This window comes from Diceros bicornis, chromosome 10 (genome assembly GCF_020826845.1).
Source record: "Diceros bicornis minor isolate mBicDic1 chromosome 10, mDicBic1.mat.cur, whole genome shotgun sequence".
NCBI lineage: Eukaryota > Metazoa > Chordata > Mammalia > Perissodactyla > Rhinocerotidae > Diceros > Diceros bicornis.
Window position 1 is genome coordinate 82,569,674 of NC_080749.1, and position 24,806 is coordinate 82,594,479.

A 24,806-nucleotide genomic window follows, 5' to 3' on the forward strand; every position below is an offset into this window, starting at 1 on the left:
TGAACAGATTAGTTCTATAAATGCTCAAAATGGGACAGGTAAATGCTCAAATTTGGAAAAATCCCCCTCGTGACTGATAACATGTGGTATTCATGGAAGACTCTCTCAGACAGTTGCTTAAAACTGGCCACAGCCAGTGTCACATCAGCTACAGATGAAAATGTGAACAGTCATCATACTTCTGGATGACTTCAATGGGATAGGATGACTGAGGTTTTAATTTTGATTAATTACTTTATCCCTTCAAAGAGAACTCTACTTTTAGTAGGAGGCTAGAAAAAATATGATTTGTGTAAACTGTCAGGCTAAAAGTAGACCGTGAATCTTCCCATTCTAAAAACTACAGAATTTCCTGTGCCATGTCAACCTAAGCTGGAATTGGTGAGGGTAGGAGTAGGGAAGACACGTGGAGTGTGACAATATATTGTACTCCTTACAATCTTTATGTGGTAAGGTACTTTATTCCAAGTATTTTGTTGGAATTTAGTGCTGATATCTATCAATTGACATAATAATCTCTCCCACAACCAGTAACCTTGACCTTCTATCAGAAGCCCTCAGACACATAAACAAACTGTGAATCCTGGTCAACGTCCATGTCAGAGTCCTCTTTCACTTGGAGATTCAATGCACCTGTAAGTCCTTGTAAGGACTTTCCTGATTTTGCTTTTTCCTCTCTTACATCAGTCTCTCTTCCATTGTTACATCCTGTTTACTCCCCAGGAATAAATAGAACATTTTTTTCCAAGCCTGAAAACCCCTGAGTCCACATTCACAGCCTCGGACTCAGCCACCCTTTTTTCCTTTATTTTACCATGGACTGCACCCAGTAGAGCTAGGTTGTAATTTTGACCAACATCAGGTGGCTCTTCTAACTTGTGCCTTCTGTTTATATAAAGTGAATTAATTGTTGGCTCTATTAATCCTGCAAAATCTATGAATCCTTAATGTTCACTTTGCTTAGAATGAGTAACAATGTATTTGTTCCTTCTCAAATATGGCTTCTTATTGAGCCTTAGACTAGCTCCTTTAGATAACATGCCTCATATCTTGGATGATTCACTCACTTTCATGTTCCCTGGAATTTATTGCTAAAAGTTGACTTGAACACTTACAGTTTGGGCTCCAATATAATTTCCTGAATGGCAATTAGTTAATAAAAGATGGTTACTGTTGTTGACAGAGAAACGAGGCTTTCTCAGATAGTTTTCGTCTTCATGTTTTCACCAAACTTCATGTCAGACATCCCCAGGGGTTGATGGTATAAAATATTTTCTGTAAACTCCAGAGCTTTCACTGTTGCTTCAATACCCCAAACCTCTCTGTTGCCTTTTGTTTCCTCGTCAGAAATGAGCTTATTCAATTTCTATTTCTTCAGCTTACGTTCCTTCCTGAGAATATAAGAAATATGCCTCTTTCTGGTTTTAGTATTAACATATTCTCATTATTTATGACTTGCAAGTAGCACCTGAAATTTCTTGCAATTTTTTTTTTTTGTTTTGTGTCATCTCTGTTGCATTTCTTGGAGATACACGGTTGCATTTATTGGAGATACACTGTCATCTATAAAATGCAATGTTTATTGTCATCATGTATATTATTCAAAGTGCAAAATTGCCTCCTGTAAGTTAATGATGAAAAAATAAAACAACATCTGATTTTTGCAGTTTGCCTGCTTGACTAGGCTCAGAGCTAATCCAGACAAATGCTCTTATTTTAGAGATGAGGAATCTGTAGGCCACTTTAAGTAGCTTGCCCATAATCAGGTAGAGGGCAGAAGCCAAGTACATCTACAGGCAGTACTGAACAGAAAAGCTGGAGTTAGGCTGTCTGAGGACAGTTCCTGGTTTTGACACATATTAAATGTGTAACTATAGACTGCTCTGTGCCTCAGTTTCCTCATCTGTGAAATGGGGCTAACAACAGTGGCAGGGGCACAACTGTAAGGATTATAGGTGAAGCACTTAGAACAGGACAAAGCGTGCCAGGCATTGTTAGCTGCTAGCATTATTGTTATTATTCTATTTTTAACATATTCAGAACATATGGAAGGGTGTGTATTGTTATTTAACTTTGTGTGTATATATGCATTACACCCTCGTTGTACTTCTTTTGTATTCCTTGCATTACCTAATACTGTGTTGACAGCTAGTGGTAGTGTTCATGGTAGTGGCAGCAGCAGAAGTAAAAATAATGATGACAGTAAGAAGAGAGAGTGCTGCTCCTTCAGCCTTACTATGTGCTGGGCATTGAAATAGGGACTTTATGTACATAATCCTTAGTATGTACTCAATCCATATCTGTTGAAAAACTGCGAAGTAGTTTATTTCCAGAAATGCAAGTGTAGCCTTTTCATGGCAGTAATCTTCTTCATAACTGGAGAGGATCATGAGCTTTGGCCCTGATGGAAAAGATCCCTGATAGAATTCCTTCCATCTTTAAAATAATCCTTGTGCTGCTGGTATTTATATAGCCTAATCCTATTACAGACAACTGGGAGCCTGGCTGTGGGTGGGAATGGAGGTCAGGCCAAAGGTGACAGGAGGCAGGTACAGGGCAAGACAAACAGTGCAAGTGAAAAATATTATATATTAGAACACAAATTGTTAAAATTCACATAGGTGTCATTTGTTTTTTCCTTTTTGGAATTTTATATCATATGGAATGTTGCCCCTTTTCTAGATGCCCAAATAGAAATACATTTGGAACAATAAGCATTGACACAGAAAAGTTATTTTCTTTCTTGCTTTTCTTTATCTGTTGACTAAATGAACTGCATTCACCATACATTAATAACTACTAGGGTAAGATAGAGTGTTTAATTACAAAAATTACAATCACTTCAGTGTTCTTTGATTTCCATGTATAGTATGTTACTTAACAACCATAAAAACAATGTCGGAAACAATAAAAGCTACAATGTCGGGGAGTACTTAGAATGGGAACTGTGAGAGAAGCATGCATTATTTAAGGTGCTGTGTGTGTGTGTGTGTGTGTGTGTGTCTGAATTGTGTGTGCGTGTGTATATATACACACAGGCATATTTATTTCTATATATGATATGTATTATCATTTTAAATCTTGCCACAACTTTATGGAAAAGGAAACTAAGGCTTAGAGAAATGAACCCACTTGCTCCAAATCACAAAAAGTGGCAAAGTTGGGGTTTAATTCTGAGTCCAACCCACCTAATACCCCATTTTTGAAGGTGCACAAGCAGAAATATTTTAGAACAACAAGCCTTTCTGCTATACCACACTGCCTCGTTACGGGAAGGATCATCTTCTGTCCTTTCTTTTCCAGAATCTCCAAGCAAAGATTTCGGTCCCACCCTGGGTTTGAAGAAGTCCAGTTCCTTGGAGAGCCTACAGACGGCGGTTGCTGAGGTCCGGAAGAATGAACTTCCCTTCCACAGGCCCCGGCCGCACATGGTTCGCGGCCGCGGCTGCAATGAGAGCTTCCGAGCGGCCATTGACAAGTCTTACGATGGGCCCGAAGACTTAGAAGCCGGTAGGGCAACGTGCTTCCTTAAATGGCTCCTTCATCTCGTTATTATCTGCGAACCATAGGCCAGAATGTGTGCTTAACTACAGAGAAAAATGATTTAACGGTCACAATTATATTTTCGATATTAAAAGTAATTCATTTTCCTGATATGTTTTGCCCTTTGGCTTAACGAACATGGAATTGGATAACGCAATGTGCGATTTATTTTACAGTGCAAACGCTCAAGAAATGTTCTCCTTCACTTTCCTGCAAGGACCCGCTGTCATTTACCCTGAGGGTGGGGGCACTTATGCGTTTCTTGACGTTCTTATTGGACTTAATTAGAAGCAGCGTCAACCTGAGGACTGACAGCATTAGTTGGGTGGAAGCAGTTGGGCTACATTTGTACTCAAAGGCCTCGCCTGCCTCAAAAGCAGCTCCCCCTGTTAGTCTCCCAGCTTCCTGAGCTGATCAAGGTTAACCAGCTGGTGTTCAGGGAGATTAGTGCTCTCCCACATATCAGACCTTTCCGGTTCCGGCTACGCAACCATCATCCCCACTCCCAACGTCAAACCTTGTTGAAGTCACCATATGTAGGCCGCTGTCTCCTCAAAGGGTACAAGTAGCCACACGGCAGGGTAGGACTCTGGAGGGCTCCTATATTTTGTGCTCTGTATTTTACGTTTTAACTTTTCTTTATATACCAGCTCTAAGTGCCCCTGACCACGTGCATTGATTTTTTCCCCTGTACAGACGGTCTGTCTGATAAGAGCTCTCACTCCGGCCAAGGAGCTCTGAATTGTGAATCTGCCCCTCAGGGGAACTCGGAGCTAGAAAACGTGGATCATAAAGCCAGGAAAGTCAAGAAGCTGAAGGAGAAGGAGAAGAAGAAGGAAAAGGGCAAATCGAAAGTCAAAGAGAAAAAGCAGAAAGAGGACAATGAAGATCCAGAAAGGAAAATGAAGAGGAAGGGATTTGGCGCCATGCTGAGGTAGGGACCTTCCGTGAAGGACCCTCTTGTTTGTTTTCTTGTTTCTCCTGGTGAAGTCACTCGTTGGTGTGCACTCAGAATGAAATGCAAGCTTTCCCTCGTCTTCAGCTGAATGCATACAAATCTAAGCCGAATGTACTTGTTCCTTTCCACAGAGGCAGAAGGGGCCTTCTTGGGCGGTTTCTGAGTCTCATGGTGATGACAGGAAGCTGTCATAAATTTGTTGTCAAAGAAAGGCCGGTGCGTGGTAGAGGCATGGGCAACGCCCGCGGCCCTTGGTACCGCAGCGTCATGTAGGTAAAGGAAATGCTTTTCCGTCAGCACAGGGAGAGCAAGAGGCGAGGGAGTCCTAACTGTTACCTCTAGGACACCCCTCACAGGGTAGATGAGCCTCTCCCCACCCTGTGCTTCTAGGTGTGTGCACATTGGCTGTCACCCCCAGAGGCCCTGTGGTGCAGTGGAGGTGTCACTTCGTCTGCGGTCGCCGGGCCCTGGTCTGACCCCACAGCCCTCCACACACCAGCTGCTGGGCTTCACACACGCTGCTTAACGTCCCTGATCCTGACTTTCCTCGCTGTCAAAATGATGCCAGCCTTCCTGCTCTCCTAACTGCGTGGGGTTGGGAGACGAGATTTCACATGCAGGCGGTCCATCGACTGGGCATGGCTCGGTAGGTGCAATCCAAAGACGACTTTGTTTCTTCTCCTCCAGCTACCTTCAGATATGCTCTGTTGGTGCTGTCAAGATGTCCACAATTTGATGATCTCAGTTCTCCAGCTGGTGGCTTTCTGGTCACTTTGGGTATTTAAACAACCTCTTTGTTAGGGTCTGAAACTCCGCTCTAATGTTAATCAACTCTCTGCTCCTCCCCACCCCTCAGGCCTCAACCCCGAGGAGGGCCCTGGGTGTGGTGGCAGGATTCCACCTTCTGCTTCTCCAGCTTCTCAGAACCAGGGGGAAGGGAGGGGCATTATTAAACAAGGATGGAGATACAGTAACTGGCGTCTGTGTCTGGTGTGATCTGGCTGTTGGGGGCCGTTTGTGAGCCACTTTTGTGGATTTTTCAGGGGCTCCTTGCTGCACCAGTGGCTGATGCAGGAGATTCAGTCTCCCAATGACTTGCTGAGACTCTGGCCCTTAGCCTCTGAGCTCAGACAGCACAGCCCTGGAGCCTCGTCACTCCAGCTGATAACCTTCTTGGACGGTGTCAGTTCGAGATGGCCTTAGCCTTACTTCCTCCGCAGCGTCTACTTGGCTCACCAGACTTACGGATCCCTTGTCCCTCCAGATGACGGAAGTGCAGCCTGTTCCCCCGCTCCCCCCCTCACCCTGCCGTGGTGATGCCCCAGCCATCGCTGAGGCCCCCTGGCATCCTCAGTGTTCTCCAGGGTGGTCATCACTGGCTTCGTGCCTCCCAGGCTCTAGGGCCACATGCCAAGTTCTCCCAAGAACACTCGCATGCATGGGGAAGGAGAGGTCAGTACGCGTCTGAAGTCCCCAGGCAGACAGGTGGGAAGTGGGGTGACAGTCTCCATACAAGTGCCTCCAAATTCTCTGAGGGGGTTTCTTGCAGCCTCCTCACATATTTTGTTGGGGTGAGAGGGGGCAGCACCCTTTTCCAGTGCTTTCTTTACTCCTGGAATTTCCCATCACAGAAACTCTCTCCCTCAGTCTCTGCTCTTCTCTCCATGGGCTGAAGGTGAGGGTGGGAGGTGATGGTTGGTGGCCAGTTTGGCCACCTCTTATCAAACCCTTAGGAGATATCTCTCTTAAGAATGCAGGTGGCATTTGTCATCAAATGTTCTCAGTTTGGGATCTTCAACTGAAATTTCAGACAGAAACAGAAAGTTCCATTCTGTATCTGTTATTCATATATGTAATATATATATATATTTTTCTATATACGTATAATATTATATATGTATAATATAGAGGAAAGGACCTTGAACCTGCACAGTGACACTTAGGGGACACAAATAATACTGATACCGTGGGATAATTCTCTCAATGGACACAATGGACATTGGCTTGTTTTCCTGGTGGTCTCTCTAGACTCTGTCTTTCCATTTGGCATTTTGAATGTTAAACTTGCACTTTTTCCGGGTGATTATTATGATTGCCAGAGTTTACAGGCCATGAGATGATCATCCTGATAATAGTGACACATGCAATTGCAGTACATTTCAGTGAAACTTGCCTTGAAGTTATGAGTTCAGAGGTTAAAAGTGCATGTGGACTTCTAGTTCAATCCTGGCTCCTCTACTTTTCTATCTGGGTGACATTGGGCGAGTTATTTAATCTCTTTGTGTCTCAGTTTCCTTATCTGGAAAATGGGAATAATAATAGAATCTACCTTTATTATGAGAATTATATTTTTTTAACTACATGTAACATGCTTAGAACAGTGCCTGGCAAGTAGTAAACATTCAATAATGTTAATTGTTATGGTAAGCAGAATAATGGCCCCCTAAAGATGTCCGCGTCCCAATTCCTGGTACCTGTGAGTATGTTATGTTGCTTGGCAAAGGAGAACTGAGGTTGCTCATCAGCTGATCTTAAGATAAGGTGCTTATCCTGGCTTTTCCTCAGGGGGCCCAGTGTAATCACAGGGGTCCTTAAGAGTGGAGGAGGACAATGTGACTGTGGAAGAAAGGTACAGAGAAATGCAATTCGGTAGGTCCGCCTTATCTGTGGGTTCACTCTCCATGGTTTCAGTTACCCTCAAACCATGGCCTGAAATTATTAAACGGAAAATTACAGAAGTAAGCAATTCATAGATTTTAAATTGCGCGTCATTCTGAGTAGCGTGATGAAATCTCATGCCATCCTGCTCGATCCCTTACAGGATGTGACTCATCCCTCTCCCTGGGATCCATGCTGTGTACACCACTGCCCATTAGTCTCTTACTAGCCACCTAGGTTATCAGATCGACTGTTGTGGTATCACAGTGCTCGTGTTCAAGCAACTCTTATTTTACTTAACAATGGCCCCAAAGTGCAAGAGTAGTAATGCTGGCAAGATTATACCAAAGAGAAGCTAGAAAGTGCTTCGTTAAGTAAAAAGAACATAGTACATACAGGGTCCGGTGCTGTCCACGGTTTCTGGCGTCCGCTGGGGGTCTTGGAACGTATCCCCTGCGGATGAGGGGGGACTCCTGTATGTGCTGGCTTTGAGATGGAAGGAGGAAGCCAGGAGCCAAGGAGTGTGGGTGGCCACTAGAAGGTGGGAAGGTCAAAGAAATGGGTTCTCTCTGGAGAACCTCCAGAGAGGAACGCAGCCTGCTCACCCCTTAATTTCAGCCCATTCTGCTGGTTAATCCACGAAGTGTGTAGTAATTTTTTATAGTGTCAATAGAAAACTAATATAGTTTCCTATCATATTATCATAATAATTATTACTACTTTTACAACATCATAGTAATTTATAAGGAAAAATTTTCTCTTTAATCTGTGTTAAAGAAAAAACTATAAAGATTTAGCTAGAGCAGTCTATAAATATAAAAACTGTTAGAGCTTCATATGTCCCATTTTCTAGAATATTACTAAGTTAAGCCTTAGCTATATTTTATTTCAGATGGTTTGCTTCGGCGGGTTCATGCTCCGATGCCCGCAGTGCAGCGCTGTCTCTCCTTGTGGTCCAGTCTACGCTGTATCTTCCTCCGTCCAAATCACAGGTCCTAGATCCTCTAGACATCCAGCAACTCAGCTTGTTTCCTTCTACTCTTTTAGTAAAATGAAGATCTGGAAGGTGGTATTTGACTTTATCTCTGGTGTAAAAATAGCAACTGTTTTCCGTAGCCTTTTGCATCTGAGTTTGTGAGCATATTGGAGTTGCTGCTACATGCACATTTTCAACAACAAAGAATACAAAAGCTGTTACCATTAGCCAACAGATTTTGCTTTAATTCTCATCTGTTGCTCAGATGCTATTGACTTAGTTTCTTTCTTATTTAAAAAAGATTGATTGCTTTAAGGCTCTCTGAGAATTAGATGTGTGGTTTAAATATGTGTTATTTTTTCCATTATCTGCGTTTCACAGATGCTCTCCTGAATGCAGGCTTCTGTGTAGTTGAGTAGGTGTCCGTGGACAACGGCACCTGGCCAGGGGCATGAGTGAAGACTGGAATTCTGCCCCCCTCCCCACCAAGCCAGACGTCGTGGACATGCGGCAGTGTTAGCAGTGGCTTGCTCTTGCTTGTAAAAAGCTAAGTGTTGTGTGCTTTTCTGATATCAGCTGGTCTGTTCATGTTGGCGACATGTAGTGGCTCAGTTTAGTCTGTTAGTTTAACCTGATCCTGATCTTTTTGAAAAGATTATGGGGAATCTCATTAATTCATATCATTCTATGTGTTGTCTGGCTCCGGTATGCCTGTAATACGCTGACTTCAGAATTACCTCCTTACGGATTCAACCATGGCTCTTACTCAGGCTGTGAATTATTGTGGAAAAATATGCAGCTCAAGAGCCTACCAACTTTGGTGGTTTCCCTGCATCCTCTGTTTACTTGCTATTGGAGGAGAACATTAGAGCATGAGAATGTGCTTCAGTCTTCCCCTTGTGTCTCGCTTCCTTAGGCCTGGACTCTTCATGGCACTGCCCTGCAGAAAGTCCACCTGCGCTCCCTGCAGCCCGAGGGGAAAGCTCAGAGGGTGGGCAGTCTGTAGACAAGCCCATTGCTATCAGCCCCACGTCGCCTTCCTGGGGTCTAGCAGATGTTTTCTAAGCCCCGAAGAGAAATATCCTTTGGCTAAGAAAATCTTGCCCTGCCTGGAGTGGAAAACCCAGAAATCAGTTTCTGATTTCTTAATTATTTTATAGCCTTGTCAATCCTTACATTCTTTAAACTGAATTCTGTCATAGATTTGTGTTTAAAATCCATTCCCTCATATCATAGCTGCTGTTGTCTCCTCTTAATATTATATTATATTAATATATTATATATATTATATTGTTTCTGTACCTTGGGCACAGCTTGGTGCTAAAAGAAGTTGTGCCTCGTAAACTCCTTAATGGATTAAAAAGTACAAAACCTGCCAACAGGAACTTCATCTCTGCTTTTAATATTTTTTTGCTCATATTCATTTGATTAGTAACATTTACTGAGTGCCTACTCTTTGCCAAGCACATTCATAATTATTCTTCATTTATTCAACACTGTTTATTGAAGGCCTGCTTTGTATCAGGCACTGTTCTAGGCACTGGGCATACGGCAATCAGGTCCCTGCTTTTATTGCATTTTTCTTGTCCTAATAAGGAAGGAAAACTCAAAGACTTTTGAATTTCTGGCGTTGAATTTAAAACAAAATCAAGCAAAATATCACACGAACATGTGAACCACCTGTAACAACGACTTTCCCAGGGAGGGGTGGGACATGTACCCAGCATCCCTCTGGGACGAAGCAATGCCTTGTCCCATGGAGGGATCAATAGTCAATGTATATGGTGCCAAATGAGACATCCAGGCCAGGGCTCTGGTGGAATTTACTTTCCAGCCAGTGGAAGAGAGTAAACAACTCACTCAAAGTAATTGAGATTATTTCAGACTGTCGTAGTGCCCAAAGAAGGTAAAGGCGGGAGGGATGGTGTCATTGCACCCTTGGCGACTGTCGAGCAGTCTAGGGGACTGTGTGGTGCCCGGGCTATGCTGAATTTTTAGCAGATACCTTATCAGAACTTAGCACACTGTGGTACTAATGCCAGATCACTTTATGCCTGCTTTCTTTTTTTTTTTTTGCAGCATATGAATATAGGAAGGTTATTTTTAAACTGACTTCACATAAAGCTATAACAAAAAGCTAACCCAAATGGTGCCATTTTAGTGTACAAAGCCCTACTATACTGAAGTAGACATCCTGGAGTTACGTGGTCTGTAATCCAAATGGGGAACTCGGTTCACGGCTCTTTGACTTCACTCTATTCCTCCCGGCCTGTCAGTTGGATATTCTTGGCTGTTTCTTCTTAACTCAGTTAATGTAGTAGGTATTCCTCACGGATACACTGGGTCAGTTTCTACATTAAAAAACCTAAATCATAAACTCTAATGACAAAGGTATTTTTTAAAATGTAGAGGCATCAACTTTTTATTTCTAAGCTTTGTAGATGCTAAAGCATCTATGTTTCATTTGTTTTAGACTAAAATATGCTATATATTCATTATCTTATTGAAACTAGGGCAACTGTATAATATAATGGCATCCTGCTGTGAATTGTTTTGCAAAGAACACTCCTACACACACACACACACCCTCCTCCACCTACCACCTCCACAAACAGCAACACAGACATCACCACCACCAAAGTAATATTCAACCCAGTTAAAAATCTGTCCGTTGCGAACTCTGTGGCCTCATTAATCTCTGAGTCTCAGTTGAGCCGTCAGTAAGTTGAGGATAGTTAACACATCCTCCCCAAGATGTTGTGAAGTTGAAGTGGAACAGCTCAGGTAAGGAGAGCCCTCAGGACAGTGCCTGTCTGGGTGGGCTTGGCTTCTTGTCCTCCCCCGAGGCCCCAGCCCAGACAGCCAACCATCAGATAGCGCCTATGACTTGGAGCACACTAAATTTCTGTTTCCATTTTTAATTTTTCCTCTAATTGCTATTTTGTATTTCAGGTGGGCATGCTGTTTTTTCTTTAGCCTGGACAATTTTGTGTAATAAACTATAAAAAGTAATGACATAGAAAAATAATGCAGTCATTTATATTTTATAAGCTTTGGGTCACCCCTTTCTAAAGGTAACCATGAACTATTTTCAAAGGTTGTCTAATCACCTGGTCGTGCTGAATACAAATAGAAAAGTGACTCGGAGAATCAGTTTTTTGTTTTCCTTTCCTTTTTTTTTCCTTCATGTATTTCCAGACCAGACCAGAATGTATGGATGGGTTTTGGACTTGATATTCTTAAGGCAGGGCACAGAGTTATTTCATTGGGCTGCCTTGGAAGTTGTCTTATATGTTACCCTTAAAGATACATTTTGACTTGATTTTTAAATTAGGTTAGATAGAGACTGAATACTTAGATCTCCAGGGAGAATGACATCTGTCGTGCATTTCTCTTCTTTACCTTGATCCCATAATGGCTGTTATAGGTCTCGTGAACAATAAATGTAATGTGGCTGTGCCTGTCATTACCTCTTTCTGGATGGTGGTTGTAAAATGTCTGGGTATCCCTCCGGCTTTATGGGTACGAAGGCTAACCTGGCTAATGCAGCCTGGCCAGTGAAATTTTAACAGCCATTTCCCCAAAGACAAAAGGCCAACAGCAGGCTAGAGTTAAGGTGCTTTGCTCCATGAAGTAGAGGCCAGTTTGAAACATGAAATTTCAGATGAAAAATGAAAGCTGAAGTAGGTCAGAGTTCTTAATTCAACTTCAAGCTGGATATAGAAATACATTGAAAACAGAGAGCCTTAGAGATCAGGGTAAAATGGCTGCATATATTGAGCCTGAGAGAAATATATGACTGCAGCAAAAAAATAAATTTGCATGTCAAAGGCTATGGCAGCGGCAGCCATCCATCCTTCTCTGTGGCTGTCCATGATGGCAGAGGAAAAGACACGGAAGCTGAAAACACTTTGGAATTTGGTTAGGCTCATTCTTTGTCTGTTTGGTAACTCTGCATTGTTCTCACTTCCCAGTCCCTTAAATTGTTTACTTTCTCTTTCACAGTATGAGCCATGAATATTTTGTTTCTTCATTTTGTTAATTTGCCAATTTTCCTTTGAGCTAAGTGCCCTAGCAATTTTAATTTTCATTTGAGTTGGGAAGAGCAATGACCCTTTTTTTTTCATTATGACTATCTCAGGCCTGGGCTCAGAATGCTACTTTTTATGACCAGCCGTGTTGAGCCCGTAATGGAATTGCAAAGTAGACAGTGTAATATACCGATATTGACTTCCATTAAACCCAGTGGTGTGATAGCTGATAATATTTATATATTTATGTATTATATATCCTAGCTTTTGTTCGTTTGCAACTAAGCACCAGAGAGGAAAATGAGCACCAGAATGTGAATAGATTGTACACAGGAGAGAGAGCTTGTGTGAATAGGGCAAGTGATATAAAACGATGGAGATAGATGCAAATATGGTAACTAAAAAGTATAGATTAAATTTGGATCAGGCAAATGTGGGATTGTTTGGTCGGCATTTATTTCTTAACTAAAGGAAGCCCCAGAGGCAGACGGGCCACCCCTTTGACGGGCTGAGCACAGAGACAAATGAGCCGCAGCGACGCCCAGCATGCAGAGCTTGCTTGGTGCCTGACTTCAGTAATTTTTTTTTTCAGCTGTCAAGCATGTCTGCAAATGTTTGTTTATCGTTCTATCGGTTTTTTGAGTGTGTGTTCACGGAGGGGCGAGGGGCATGGGTGGAGTTAATTAGTATAAAAATGTACAGGAAACTTGTTTTCAACATCATTTTGAAATCTGATTGCCGTTCCTCGCCTTCCCCTCCTACCCTGTGCAGTCTTGATTACTCTGTAGCTCTGTTTGTGGCTGTCCAAAGCAAGATGACTTTCTCATACTTATCACAATAAAAAATGATCACGTAGAGTGTCAACCAAAGGCTTATTTGTTTAATTAGCGTTCTCTTCTCTCTTAATATGCATGCACAACTCCCATTAACGTTAATGTGAATTATGAAAGAGCACTGAGGAAGAATAGACCCCCTTTATCTCATTACTTTTCTTGGATAATGGGGTTTAGATTTGTTAACAGATCAGAACAAAAGTTCAGTGCGAAAAAAATTGGCTTAACTTTTAAAGAAATTGATATGCTAAAAAGAACTTTCACGGGCACTAAAGTGGAAGATACACATTAATAAATAAACTTCATTAGCATTTGAGGTGAAATATAATCATTTAAGATGCTGGATTAATAAAACGAAAAGATTTCCTAATGGACCTATTTGCATACTCACATTAAATAACTAATAAAACATATTAACAACAGTTTTATTTGTATATATAAACACCCATAAGTTCCTAGTGGGGACTGTATTTGCCTAATTTGCTTTGTACCTTGTCCAGCACAATGTCATGTCCTTGTAGGATGTTTACTTAATACTATTAGATAACGACATGTATAGATTTAATAATTTGCTTGAGGGAAAAATGGAATTGGCTCTTTGTTAGCACCTTTTATCTGAGAACTTCAATGTAATTTACTAACATCCGTCTTCAGGATGCATGAGAGATGAATGTGGCAAGCAGTAGCTTTACTTTGCAGATAATAAGGAATGAGCCATTGAGAAGTGAAATAGCCTGCCTAGAGCCAGACTTGGAACTGATAATAATACCAAGACCCCTCTTGATCATCGCCACTGCTGTGTTAGCATCTAATAATGCATTGACACCAGCCGTAATTCTGTGTATACTTTCAGACACCCTGTAGAACCCGTACTTCCTTATTTTTGCCCTTCATTGGATTTTCCTGTCTTAAGTCAACATAGGAAACAGCAATTTAATAACACGAAATGGTTCATAATTAAGGGAAAAGACTTGAATCTTTGGCATAATAACTGTAACCGTTTTTCTCATAGAATAAGAAAGAGGCTTCCCAGAACTATTAGAAACAGATATAGGCAATACACAAATTGAAAAATGGATAAGAGATATACAAATATTATTGGATTGCACATCTAGGACTATTTAATCTGAACCACGCTAAAGAATATCCACCAGGATTTTGGAGACAATCCAATTTTGCTCCGCCAGCTCGCTGCTGATCATTTCTGCACCGTGCCCCTGCCTCAACCTCAGCTTCAACATGTCTAAAATCTAATTCATCATCCACCCATCTAAGTCACCAGCTCATCCTGACTTTCCCGATTCTGTTTGAGGCACTGCCAGGAACCCCATGACATCCGGGATGCCTCCCTCTTCCCATTCCCACCCTTCCATCCACCAGCAAGCCTGTTGATAATTGCAAAATACTGTCGTTTAGTTTGGGCCTTCTTTTCCATTCCCACTCCCACATACTAATCGTGGTCTTTGTTATTTATAACTAGATTGTGTCCGTAGACTTCTAACTGATTTCCCTGCTTTCTTCCTTTCGTCATTCCAGTTCATCCTGGGCACAGCTACCAATCCTTCATTCATTCAGTTACCAGATATTTAATGAACACCTTCTGCACTAAAATGCCGTATAGCACAGTGGCAAAGAGCAGATCCTCTGCCATCATTCTACTTGGTTTCAAATCCCAGCTCTATTTCTTTCTAGCTCTCAGTTTCTCAGCAACTACTTTACCACTCAGTGCTTCAGTTTCTTCTTCTGTGAAATTGCAATAAAAATAACATCTACCTAATAGAGTTGCTTTGAGAGTAAATTAGATGATAGATGAGAAATGCCTGGCACATGGCACGATCTTCAAATATAATCTATTAGTAGTATTCTGCTCTAGGAGCTGAGACAATTCCCAATTATATAGTAGTTCTCAAAAATCCAACTGTACTGTAGAGTCATCTACGGAGCTTGTTAAGATTATAGATCACGGGACCTTATCATCAGAGATTCTAAATCATTAGGTCTGGGGGGCCTGCGAATCTCTGATGATTCTGATGCAGCCAGTCCCAGGAACCTCCATGTGGGAACTACTAACTTGTAAAGTTCAAACTATTTAGTTTGGCATTCAATACCCTCTACATTCTTATCCCAATTTATTTTTCTATCATTGTTTTTTACTGTTCCTCTCTACAAACTCACCACCCTAACCAGTTTACTCTGTTCACTATTACCCCAAACAAGCTTTGTGAAGCCCTAAGATGGCACCCTCTCTTAGGATCACCTCCCTTCTCTCCCCTTCTCTCTTCCCTCCATCCCTCCCTCCCTGTCCCCCCCATACTGCCAGCCTTCTGAAGCCCACCTTAAGCCCGTCTCCTTTATGAATCTTCCTTTGACCTGCATTTCTCACAGTCCATGTCTTCTCATTTGGCACTTCCATAGGCTGGCTTGGGTTTTAGTTTGGGTTTTACATGTCTGTCTCATGTCCTCAGTGGGATTGTAAATCCCTTTAAGCAAAGGGACTTCCTCACAATGCTCCTCACAGTGTTGGCCCTTAATAAGCTGTGGCTGATTGACTGGCTGGCTTACATTGGTGTGCTAATTGGAGTAGAGTTATTTGAGTATTAGTGTGTTGTGCCCTTTAGTCATTCTAGATAATAGTGTTGAAAATAATGAAAACAGTGGAAGTGGTTCAAAATTAAGAAAAAGGGGGAACTACATTGGGAGTTAATTATTTTTTTTAATTTCTGCTTGAAGAAAAGGTTGAAGGATGAGTTAACTGGTAATAGTAACCAGCTGTTCTCCATCTCCACTGAGGACAGTGCTAGAGAAAATGGGCCAAGATCACTATCAGAAAAAATGAGGTTAGATATAAAAAAGAAGATGGTTGTTAAGCACTGGAATGAGGTTTCTGAACAGGTTGTGGAATTGACCTCCCTGAAGTACTTTCAAAGTAGGAAGGGTAAATATCCATCTGAAGTAATACGAAAAAAATTGCCAGTCAGTTCATTACTTGAATATCTATTAAATGCTGCTCTGGGGAAACCCAGAAAAAAATATACAAAATGAACCCTTAAACTCACTATCTAATTAAGATGACCCATAAATATGAAATTATTGGCAATGAAAATAGGATTTAAAATTAAGAGTCAAATTGTGAGGTTATGACCATAATTGTGGTTGAAGTTCAGATGTATACCCACCAATGCCTCTCTTCCTCCCCACCCCTAAAAAACCTGCCCCAGGCCTTTTTTAAGTAACTGAATTTTCAATATCACTTTCCAAGCTGCTTTACTAGGTTGAGTGGAGCAATCCCCAATTTTTCTGAAATAATTTATTCGGTATTCTTGAGCAAGCAACTGCCAAGTACATGACAAGCATGTTGTAAGTATGCAACCAATCTTTTGTTTTTTCCCCTGACATCTTCTTTCATTCATTCAACAAACATTGATTGATTGTCTAATAAGAGCCCAGTCTTGGTGCTCAGTCAGTAGATAATCACAGTGAACAGGCAGATGTGTTCTCATGGTACCTGCAGCCTCTCCTTAAAGTGTGGTAGGGCATATAGGTTCTAATATTAAAGTGACATAAAATGTACTAAGCTCCTTTAAAATACCCAGGGCATCCCTCAATCCCATAACACTATGGTTCAACCATTCGCAGAGTACCTGGTAAAAATACCGAAAGTGAGACGTCTTGCTATCTGAACTTAGTTGTGTGACCGCTCTCTTAAATGGAAGTTTTTCTTTGCCCGAGAGGTACATACTCTACACACGTGCAATATGTGTATCCCTTATCGTTGTGGCCATTGACTACTTGACCACTGGCTGAAAGTGATTATAGCATAGATGTGTCTAAGGAATAAAATAGATAAGGGTTGGTTTTCTGAAAAGTCAGTTTCACAAGGTGAAATGCCACTGAATTGAGGGAAATAGCCCAAGACTGTTAACATTTAACTTGCCAAAATAGAAAATCTAATTAGAGGCAAAATAAAAAATTTGATCTTTAAACATATTTATACTCAATGTATCCTTTGGTCTGCGTTCGGGTGACCAGCTCATCCCAGTTTGAGCACTGAAAACCCCAGGCCCAGGGAAACTGCTCAGTTTTAAGCAAATCTGGACAGTGGGACACCCTAGTCCACATTCCCAATTTTATCTGGTCCTTCCCCTCTCTCCCTCCCCACCCTTTGTTTATATGCTGCTATACAGTCATAAAAATTCTTTGAAAAATACAACACAAATAAAAATAATTAAATAATTTCAATAAAATGAAAAATTTTGTTTTTAATACCACAAATTTAAAAAAATTATACTAAAAATAAAAAAAATATAAAAGAGTCAAGCTATAAAAGAAAACTGGAGTGAACTCTTCTGTTATCTTAGGTTGTTGTGCTTGCCTTAACCTGAGCTGCTGTCTATACTGCTAAGGCTTTCTTAGTGTCTGAAAAAACCACATCACTCCAAAAATCAAAGTAGAAATGTCTCGGCAGAGAATGGCTACAAGCAGCATGCCACTCGCCAACAAAAGAACTCTTAAAATATTACATAATTCAAAACTCAAGAAAGAGAGAGCTGGAGGGCACATTGACCAGAAATAACAGTTGTGACTCTGATTGCAGACAAAAATCACCAGTGAACAGTAAAAACCCTAATTCTGGGGCTTTTGGTATTAGTTCCTCCCATTGATAGGTTTCTTCTCCCCCAGGGACTATAATTTTCCACTTTAAATGTGAACTCTAGTCAATGTATAGTAAAAAATCAATATCATAGATTTGTTCTGCTTTCTTTTTGCCTCCTGGAACTTTCAAAGTACGTGAAGGAACAGCTTTTATGACGAAGATGCACTGCCAAATGAAGGGGGTGGTTTTGACCAATACCTAAAGCTGCAAGCCAGACGCCACACCAGGCCACCGCTGCCGTCTCCTCAGTGTGGCTGCCACGCCTTCCTCATCCCCCTTCCACGTGGGGATTTAATGTCTTGAGTGACGTGATTACTGACACGCTGTGTAAAGACTCTATGGCAAGTTAATTGGAGCTTGCTATCAGAATATTTTTCCTATTTATTCTACTTTCTCCCCTTAATTTGTTTTGCTGTTTTTAATTGTAACTATTTTCCCTACATTGTGACTTGAGGAGAGGGAAGTAGATGAAGAAACTCACACACAAAAAAAACAAAAAAGTAATCTAAACCCCAGGCATTTAACATTTATACAGATGTAGTTCTTGCATTGTTAAAAATAAGCAAAGGTTGGGGCTGGCCCAGTGGCATAGTGGTTAAGTTCAGTGCACTCTGCTTTCGGTGGCCCAGGGTTCACGGGTTTGGATCCCGGACACGGACCTACACCACTCGTCATCCATGCTGTGGCAGCGACCCACATACAAAATAGAGGAGGATTGGCACAGATGTTAGCTCAGGGTGAATCTTCCTCAGCAAAAAATAAATAAATAAGCAAAGGTGCCAAGGAATTTTTGCAACAAATGCAGACGTGGGGACGTGGTAGATCATTCTCATTCCCTCAGATCGATTAAACTCCCTCCCCTGACAGTTTGAACCCTTTGGTCAGCCTTCTCACTCCAGCTCATCCAACAACTTCTCAGTCTCAGCATGCTCAGGTAACGGGAAAGTCACTTTCACGGGAAGGTCACTGGCCTGATTACTGTAGACTTGCGTTAGAGCTGGTCTGGATCATCTTGGCATTTTCCACTGGTTTTGTACCACTTTGAGTAGAAGAACTGTGTCTTATGGATGTTTGTGTTCTTCCCAGTTCCTCTGCCTTCCCCTCATATCTTCTCATAAATGTAACCCAATTTTCGGGTTCCTCCTGGTCCTGGTCTCCTGAACTAAACACACTCCTAAACCAGTTCACACCCAGAACACTCACTCCTGGCTCCATCTCCAGCCGCATTGGTTTAGTTACAGGATATTTTTCCTTGAACCGCATGTATCTTATCTGACTTGCAAGTATTCATCTGTCATTTGCTTTCCTCACCGCCATGGCCTGTGCTGCTGATGGAATATGCCTGCATGGACCACTTCTAGACTAGCTGGCAGAGCTCTCTAAGCCAGCCTCTGTGCCTTTGTGTGATTCCTCCAGCCATTATTCACCCTGGTTACTGGGACTGTATCTAATCCCCTTCCCCTGTGATCCTATGGTGTTGGGCATATCTGACACCAAATTTGCTGTTACTTTGCCCATGGTATGCATTCAACAATGGATTGCTGAGTTAATTCTTGATGCCAAGAAATCCATTCTAGAAATAGAAACAAACAGTCAGTTTCTACTTGTAGATGCTTCCATAGGCTGATGTGATTTTTTAATGACAATTGATGTTTTCTCTCTTGTAGTTGTTTTTTTTTATCTAAAATATTCATTTTTAAAAATTCAAGTATTCTGAAAGAGAAAAACAAGTCTTTTGAATACTGGAATCTCTAACAGAAGGAATATTCTTAATTTTAGAAATATAGGTTAAAATTTACTGATAAGCTCTGCTTTTTAGTTTTGCATTTTCAGTGTTAAACTTTAAATCTAACTGTCTATCATGTTTTATACCATAAGAGATGTATCAGCCTACAGAGAACTAGTGGTAGGTTATAGGACGTAATAGAAATTCTAATAGACTGTTTAACAGTAATATGGCAGGCAGATACCATTGTAATCAGTAGTATCATTAACGACTATCAATAAAGAGGATGAGATGTTCTTGTCTTTGTGAATTATGATTTATGGCTGGCACAGCAGTCACACTGAAGTATATTTATTCTACAATGTAGAGACATTGATTAAATATACATGGCATCTCAAATACAGTTGACATTTTAAGTCAAAATTATTACAGACATACAGTCATTCATTTAAACTGTTGCTTTAAAAATGTGTCTCAACTGATTGTTAATGGAAGAAAGTCTAGATGGGCCAACATTTCAATAAGTTGATCCTTTATTTTACTGGCATACATAGCCTGGGGGAAATTTGCCTCCTTTGAGTAGTCATATCATTTTGCTACATCTGGTAGATAGACCACCAGCTGAAAACAGTCCTTTGTGTATGTACACACAGGGGTTCTAGATTGCTCAGGAGCATTCTCTTATTAGGATAAAACCATTTTTTTTGTTCTCTTCCCATAATTCTCTCTACCTTCTCTGAAAATCTTGCCTTCTAGCCTACCAACCTGCTTAGGAAGTAGGTCTTAAATAATTGATGGCAGCTGTAGCTGAAACATTTATGTCGTTTAGGGATGATGGTTTTTGTGACGTATACTACTGCATATTGCCAATAGACCAGTGACTTTAAACAATGTGTTTGAGTATTGATTGCTGATTTACAAGATTGAGGCCAATAGTAATTGTATCTGAAAGCATACTTACATACATGTCTGTAAATTCTTTGATCTATTTTCTCATTTATGTCTTTTTAACCTCAGAATTTAGATTTTTAAGTTTTTTTATTATGAAATAATTTTAGACTTACAGAAAAGTTACGAAAAATAGTACAAAGAATTCTTATATACCTTTCATCCAGGTTCCGCAGATGTTAACATTTTACCACATTAGCTCTAGAATTTTCTCTCTCTTTTTCCTTCTCTCCATATGGATGTGACAGATACAGACGTGCATTCCTTTTTTTCTTAATAATTTGTGAGTATCTGCAAACCTCATGCCCTTTTACCCCTAAACTTACTTTGAAGCCAGCACTGCATCATGGTATCATTTTTATCCTATATTGGCGAAGAGTAAAGACCCGGCCTCAATTCAACCACAAATTGGTGAAATTAGATGTTATGAAATCAAACGAGGAAGGTGGTGATTTCAAATATGATTGCAAGTCCAGAATCAGTGTGTTATTCTTTTATTTTTGTGGACTGTATTTTCAGCATCTAATCTAAAAACCTACCTAAATGAAGTCGCATGGACTTCTGGTAAATGAGTACACATTTCCAAGAGGGAGATGTATTTCTTTGACAGTTAATGAAACCTCAAAAGTAAGACCTCTGCAAGAAGGTGCAAATATCTCGTCCTTATGATGAGGCCTCATTAACCACTGAATTTAGCACAATGCGCTTGAATGAGACTGTGAATAGGAAAATGTCCTGCTGATTATTATTAAAATTGTGCTGCAGAAGGATTCTTAGAAATCCAATACTATCTTTTTCTCAGACGCCTTATCCTTTTCCATTTTGCTGCAAATGATTTATTGATAAGACTGGAGGGGGAGCAGGGAGGCAATACCAGTCTTTGATCACCTTAGGGCTTGTCTTAGAAATATCTGTGCATTTGGAAACAAAAATGTACAAAGATAAATGTAATATGATAGTTATAGTGGAGTTAAGTTCATCTATGAAATTTATAATTTGCCTAATCAGGAAGGGGGATCTGGAGAAATGGAGTGTATTCTGCCAGTCTTTTTAACTACATTTGTTAAGTATTTGGGACAATACCTAACAAATGTAATATACCTAACAAACACAATTAAAAATGTACAAAGCAATTACATTTCTTATGTTGGAGAGGTGACTCCAGGTGTATCTGATTTTAGTCAAGCTGTTGTGTCTTGAGAGAGAAGAGAGGTGAGTAATATAGGTGTGATATATAGTATATGTGATATTATATTATAGTAGAATATAATGTACGATATAGGTGTAGCTGGTGGAGGGTGCGGGGATACACATCTGTGGACAATCAGTGCTTAAGTGAGAAAATCCTCAATTCTCTGAACACTCAGTCCAGTTTTTACAAAAAATAAAGCAGAATATCCGAGTGTGATCCTTCTCACAGGTCCATCCCTACGTGACGTGCATTTGGAGATAACAACCCTCCTGTGCCCGTGACTGCATATTGCTGAATTTGTCCATATTGCTACCTAGAGATAGTTTGATTCTGGATAAGACAAAGTATGAAATAAACCCTCTACAGAATCCTTTTCTTCTTTCTGCTTGTCAGGATTTAATTAGTCAGAGTAGCTGAGATCTACTCTGTTCTTCTTGTACATTGAATGTGCCTTTGAATATCTATGCCCCAAGTGTCTTCCATGTAAAAGGTAGTATAACTTTATGAAGCACTTTGAAATCTTTAGTCAAAAGGTAATTTGTGTATGTGTTGTTATATCATTAACATCTCTTTTTAACTTTTTAAAATTAAATGAGTAGATAGCATTATAAGTATTTTGTGAATGTTATGTTGTCATTTTTTACTCTATAGGTTAACTATATTCTATCAAGGTTAATGGTAAAGCATTTCTAGAAAACAAACCTTATTTTTCCATTCACATAGAGAAACCACAGACAATGACACAGTGTTTATGAAGCACATGTAGAGTTAAACTTCTAAGGCACAGTCCTGAGACTGTATACAAATTATGTGCAAACTTTTGACTATAAGTATGCATATTTTTATGGAGAAAGAGTCCATAATTTCCTCCTAATTCTCAAAAGGAGTCTGTTACCCAAAGAAGTTATGAACCATTTCCTAATGGAATCCACCTTCTGCAGGGCTATCTCTGTTCTCTGCCTGACAAGTGGGTGACATTCTTATTTCTACTCTCTGACTCCTTTCGCTAACGGATTCAACACCTAGCCCAGATGGATACAATCCTTCTCATTGGAGTAGGAGTGTAACCCTCTGTGGAAGGAATAATGAGGTATAGAGTGTCCATCCCAACACTTTTTATATCCCAAGACCTCCTCAGAAAGGTTATCTCCTAGTTTGGAGATAACCACCTAAGTGCAGTGTCATGGGAAGTGACACCGTCCACCGTGGAAGAGTGTTTATTGAAGATTGTCTCCTTTCTAGTACTCTCTAGCCAGGTTCCATCTGGCGAATCTATGAAATTAATTCTTCTATTAATTTATCAAGTCTGTACATATAAAATCTTTTTAACATCAATGTGCTTAACATAAGAAGTGGCTATAATAAAATAAATAGAATGTATATATAAAGTTTACCCACATAATTTCAATGTTATAGTCAAATAATTTATGCTTAGCCTTGTAGAGCAAAGCTCATTTTTATTAAAATAAAATAATTGATACTTCATTCAAAAAACAAAGATTTTTTTTTGACACCAATTACTGTTCAAGAAAGTAACAGTAATTTCCATTCTTGAAAGGGCAGGTAGAGATACAAGTAGAGCTGCAGTTTAATATATCAACCTTCCCTTTAAAATTAGTAGTGTTTAAAAATGAATTGTTTCATTTCCAGCTGTATCCCTCCTTCCTTCTTAGCCCTGTTTCTGCCGCCATGTTGTGTGATACTGCTCTCTCAGGGTATTCCTTTTAGCTTTCTGGCTGCTGCTTCTAGCTCCTCATCCTAACCTCTTGTGAAAAGTTGACATTCCCTGGACCTCTATACCCAGCCCTCTCTTCTCACTCTTTCTCACTCTTTCTTTCTCTCCTTCCCTCCACTACCTCCCCTCCCTCCCTCTCTCCCTCCTCCTCTGCCTTCAGCAATCTCAACTATAAACCAGACTTGTCACCCAAGCTCTGGATTCCTATACACAAAACTTACTAAACAGTTTTCCCAGATACCTCCATAGGTACCCCAAACACAGCTTGTACATTGTGGAATTAACTTTGCTTGTCTGTCCTTACTAAGGCTGTCCACGAGGTCAAGAGAATGGTGGATCCTTTCCTCTCACCCCTCAAATCCAAACCATTACCAAGTCCCATGAATTCTACTTTCTAATATCTACATTCTTCTCTCCATCTTCACTGTACTTCCATAGTTCAGATTCTCCTCATTTCTTCCCAGATTAAAGCAGTGGCCTTCTGAGCAGTGTTGACTTTTTCTCCCAACCACCCTCTACAGTGCTGCCCGTATGATCTTTCCAAGCATAAGTCTGATCTTGCAATGAGATTTTGCAGTGGCTTTACAGTGCCTTGACTTGCTTAAATTTCCAAGGTGTCATATGATGTCCCACCTTCATTCTTTCCTGCCGCCTCAGACAAGTACATGGAATGATCAGACTGTACCAAGAGAGCATTAAGCTAGCCAATGCTTTGGGCCCTTCCTCTTCCCTGTGAGTAAAATGCCATTTTCCCATTCTTCAACCCATCCTTCAACTATCTCCCTGGCCAACTCTTAGTCATGCTTAAATGCTGAGTTCAAGGATCACCTCTTTGGGAATCCTTGTTGATAACCACTCTCTCCTCACTCAAGGCTGGCAAGATAGGTTACTAATATCATCTCACTATTTTGAATAGTTAGACATCCCATATTGAAAAAAGAAGTTTTTCTGGTCCCACTTTGGAAGTATGTGGCTAGTCCATTATTATTATTTACCTGTAATTATGAGGGCAAATAAACACAAATATATAATATCATCTTAGACTTCATTGCTTGTGTATCTTAATGTGAAAATCATGCGGTATTTTATGAAACTTTAAATCTGAGGGAATAGGATCTGTGAAAAATGCCTAATTTGTTGATTTGCATGTGAAGTATGTTGTTCCCAGTGGGGGGTGGAAAGTGATTTGGCACGTAGCTCCCTAGCTCTGAGCATAACTGGTGTTAGTTCCTGCTGCTGTAACAAAATGGATTTGGCCTTTATTATAGCTATTTGAAAATTGCTGTTAAAAACTGTATGCTGGAGATATGAGAGTGCTTTGCAAAACTGGATGCATTTTATGTAGCAAAGCGGGAAGCAGTGACACCATGTCTTAATGACACTTAATATTCTGCCAATGTACTTAGCCACAGCTTCCTCAACTGCATAATCTGAAGTAAACAAAAGTCATATTCCATTAGAGAGACAGTTCGACAATTGAATTTTTTTGGTGAACTTCTGGCATCCATTGAAAGAATTGGCTCCAACCTCAGAGAGGGGGTTAATCTTTTTA

General features: G+C 40.5%; 1 protein-coding gene across 1 annotated transcript in view; it reads left to right on the forward strand.

Moving 5' to 3' along the window:
- PARD3B (par-3 family cell polarity regulator beta) overlaps positions 1–24,806 on the forward strand; it is a 931,426-nt gene that overhangs the window by 657,297 nt on the left and 249,323 nt on the right. The window contains exons 17-18 of the mRNA XM_058549666.1: positions 3,304–3,510; positions 4,240–4,477. Of these exons, the coding sequence (XP_058405649.1) occupies positions 3,304–3,510; positions 4,240–4,477 (445 nt within the window). The remainder of the gene's footprint in view (positions 1–3,303; positions 3,511–4,239; positions 4,478–24,806) is intronic.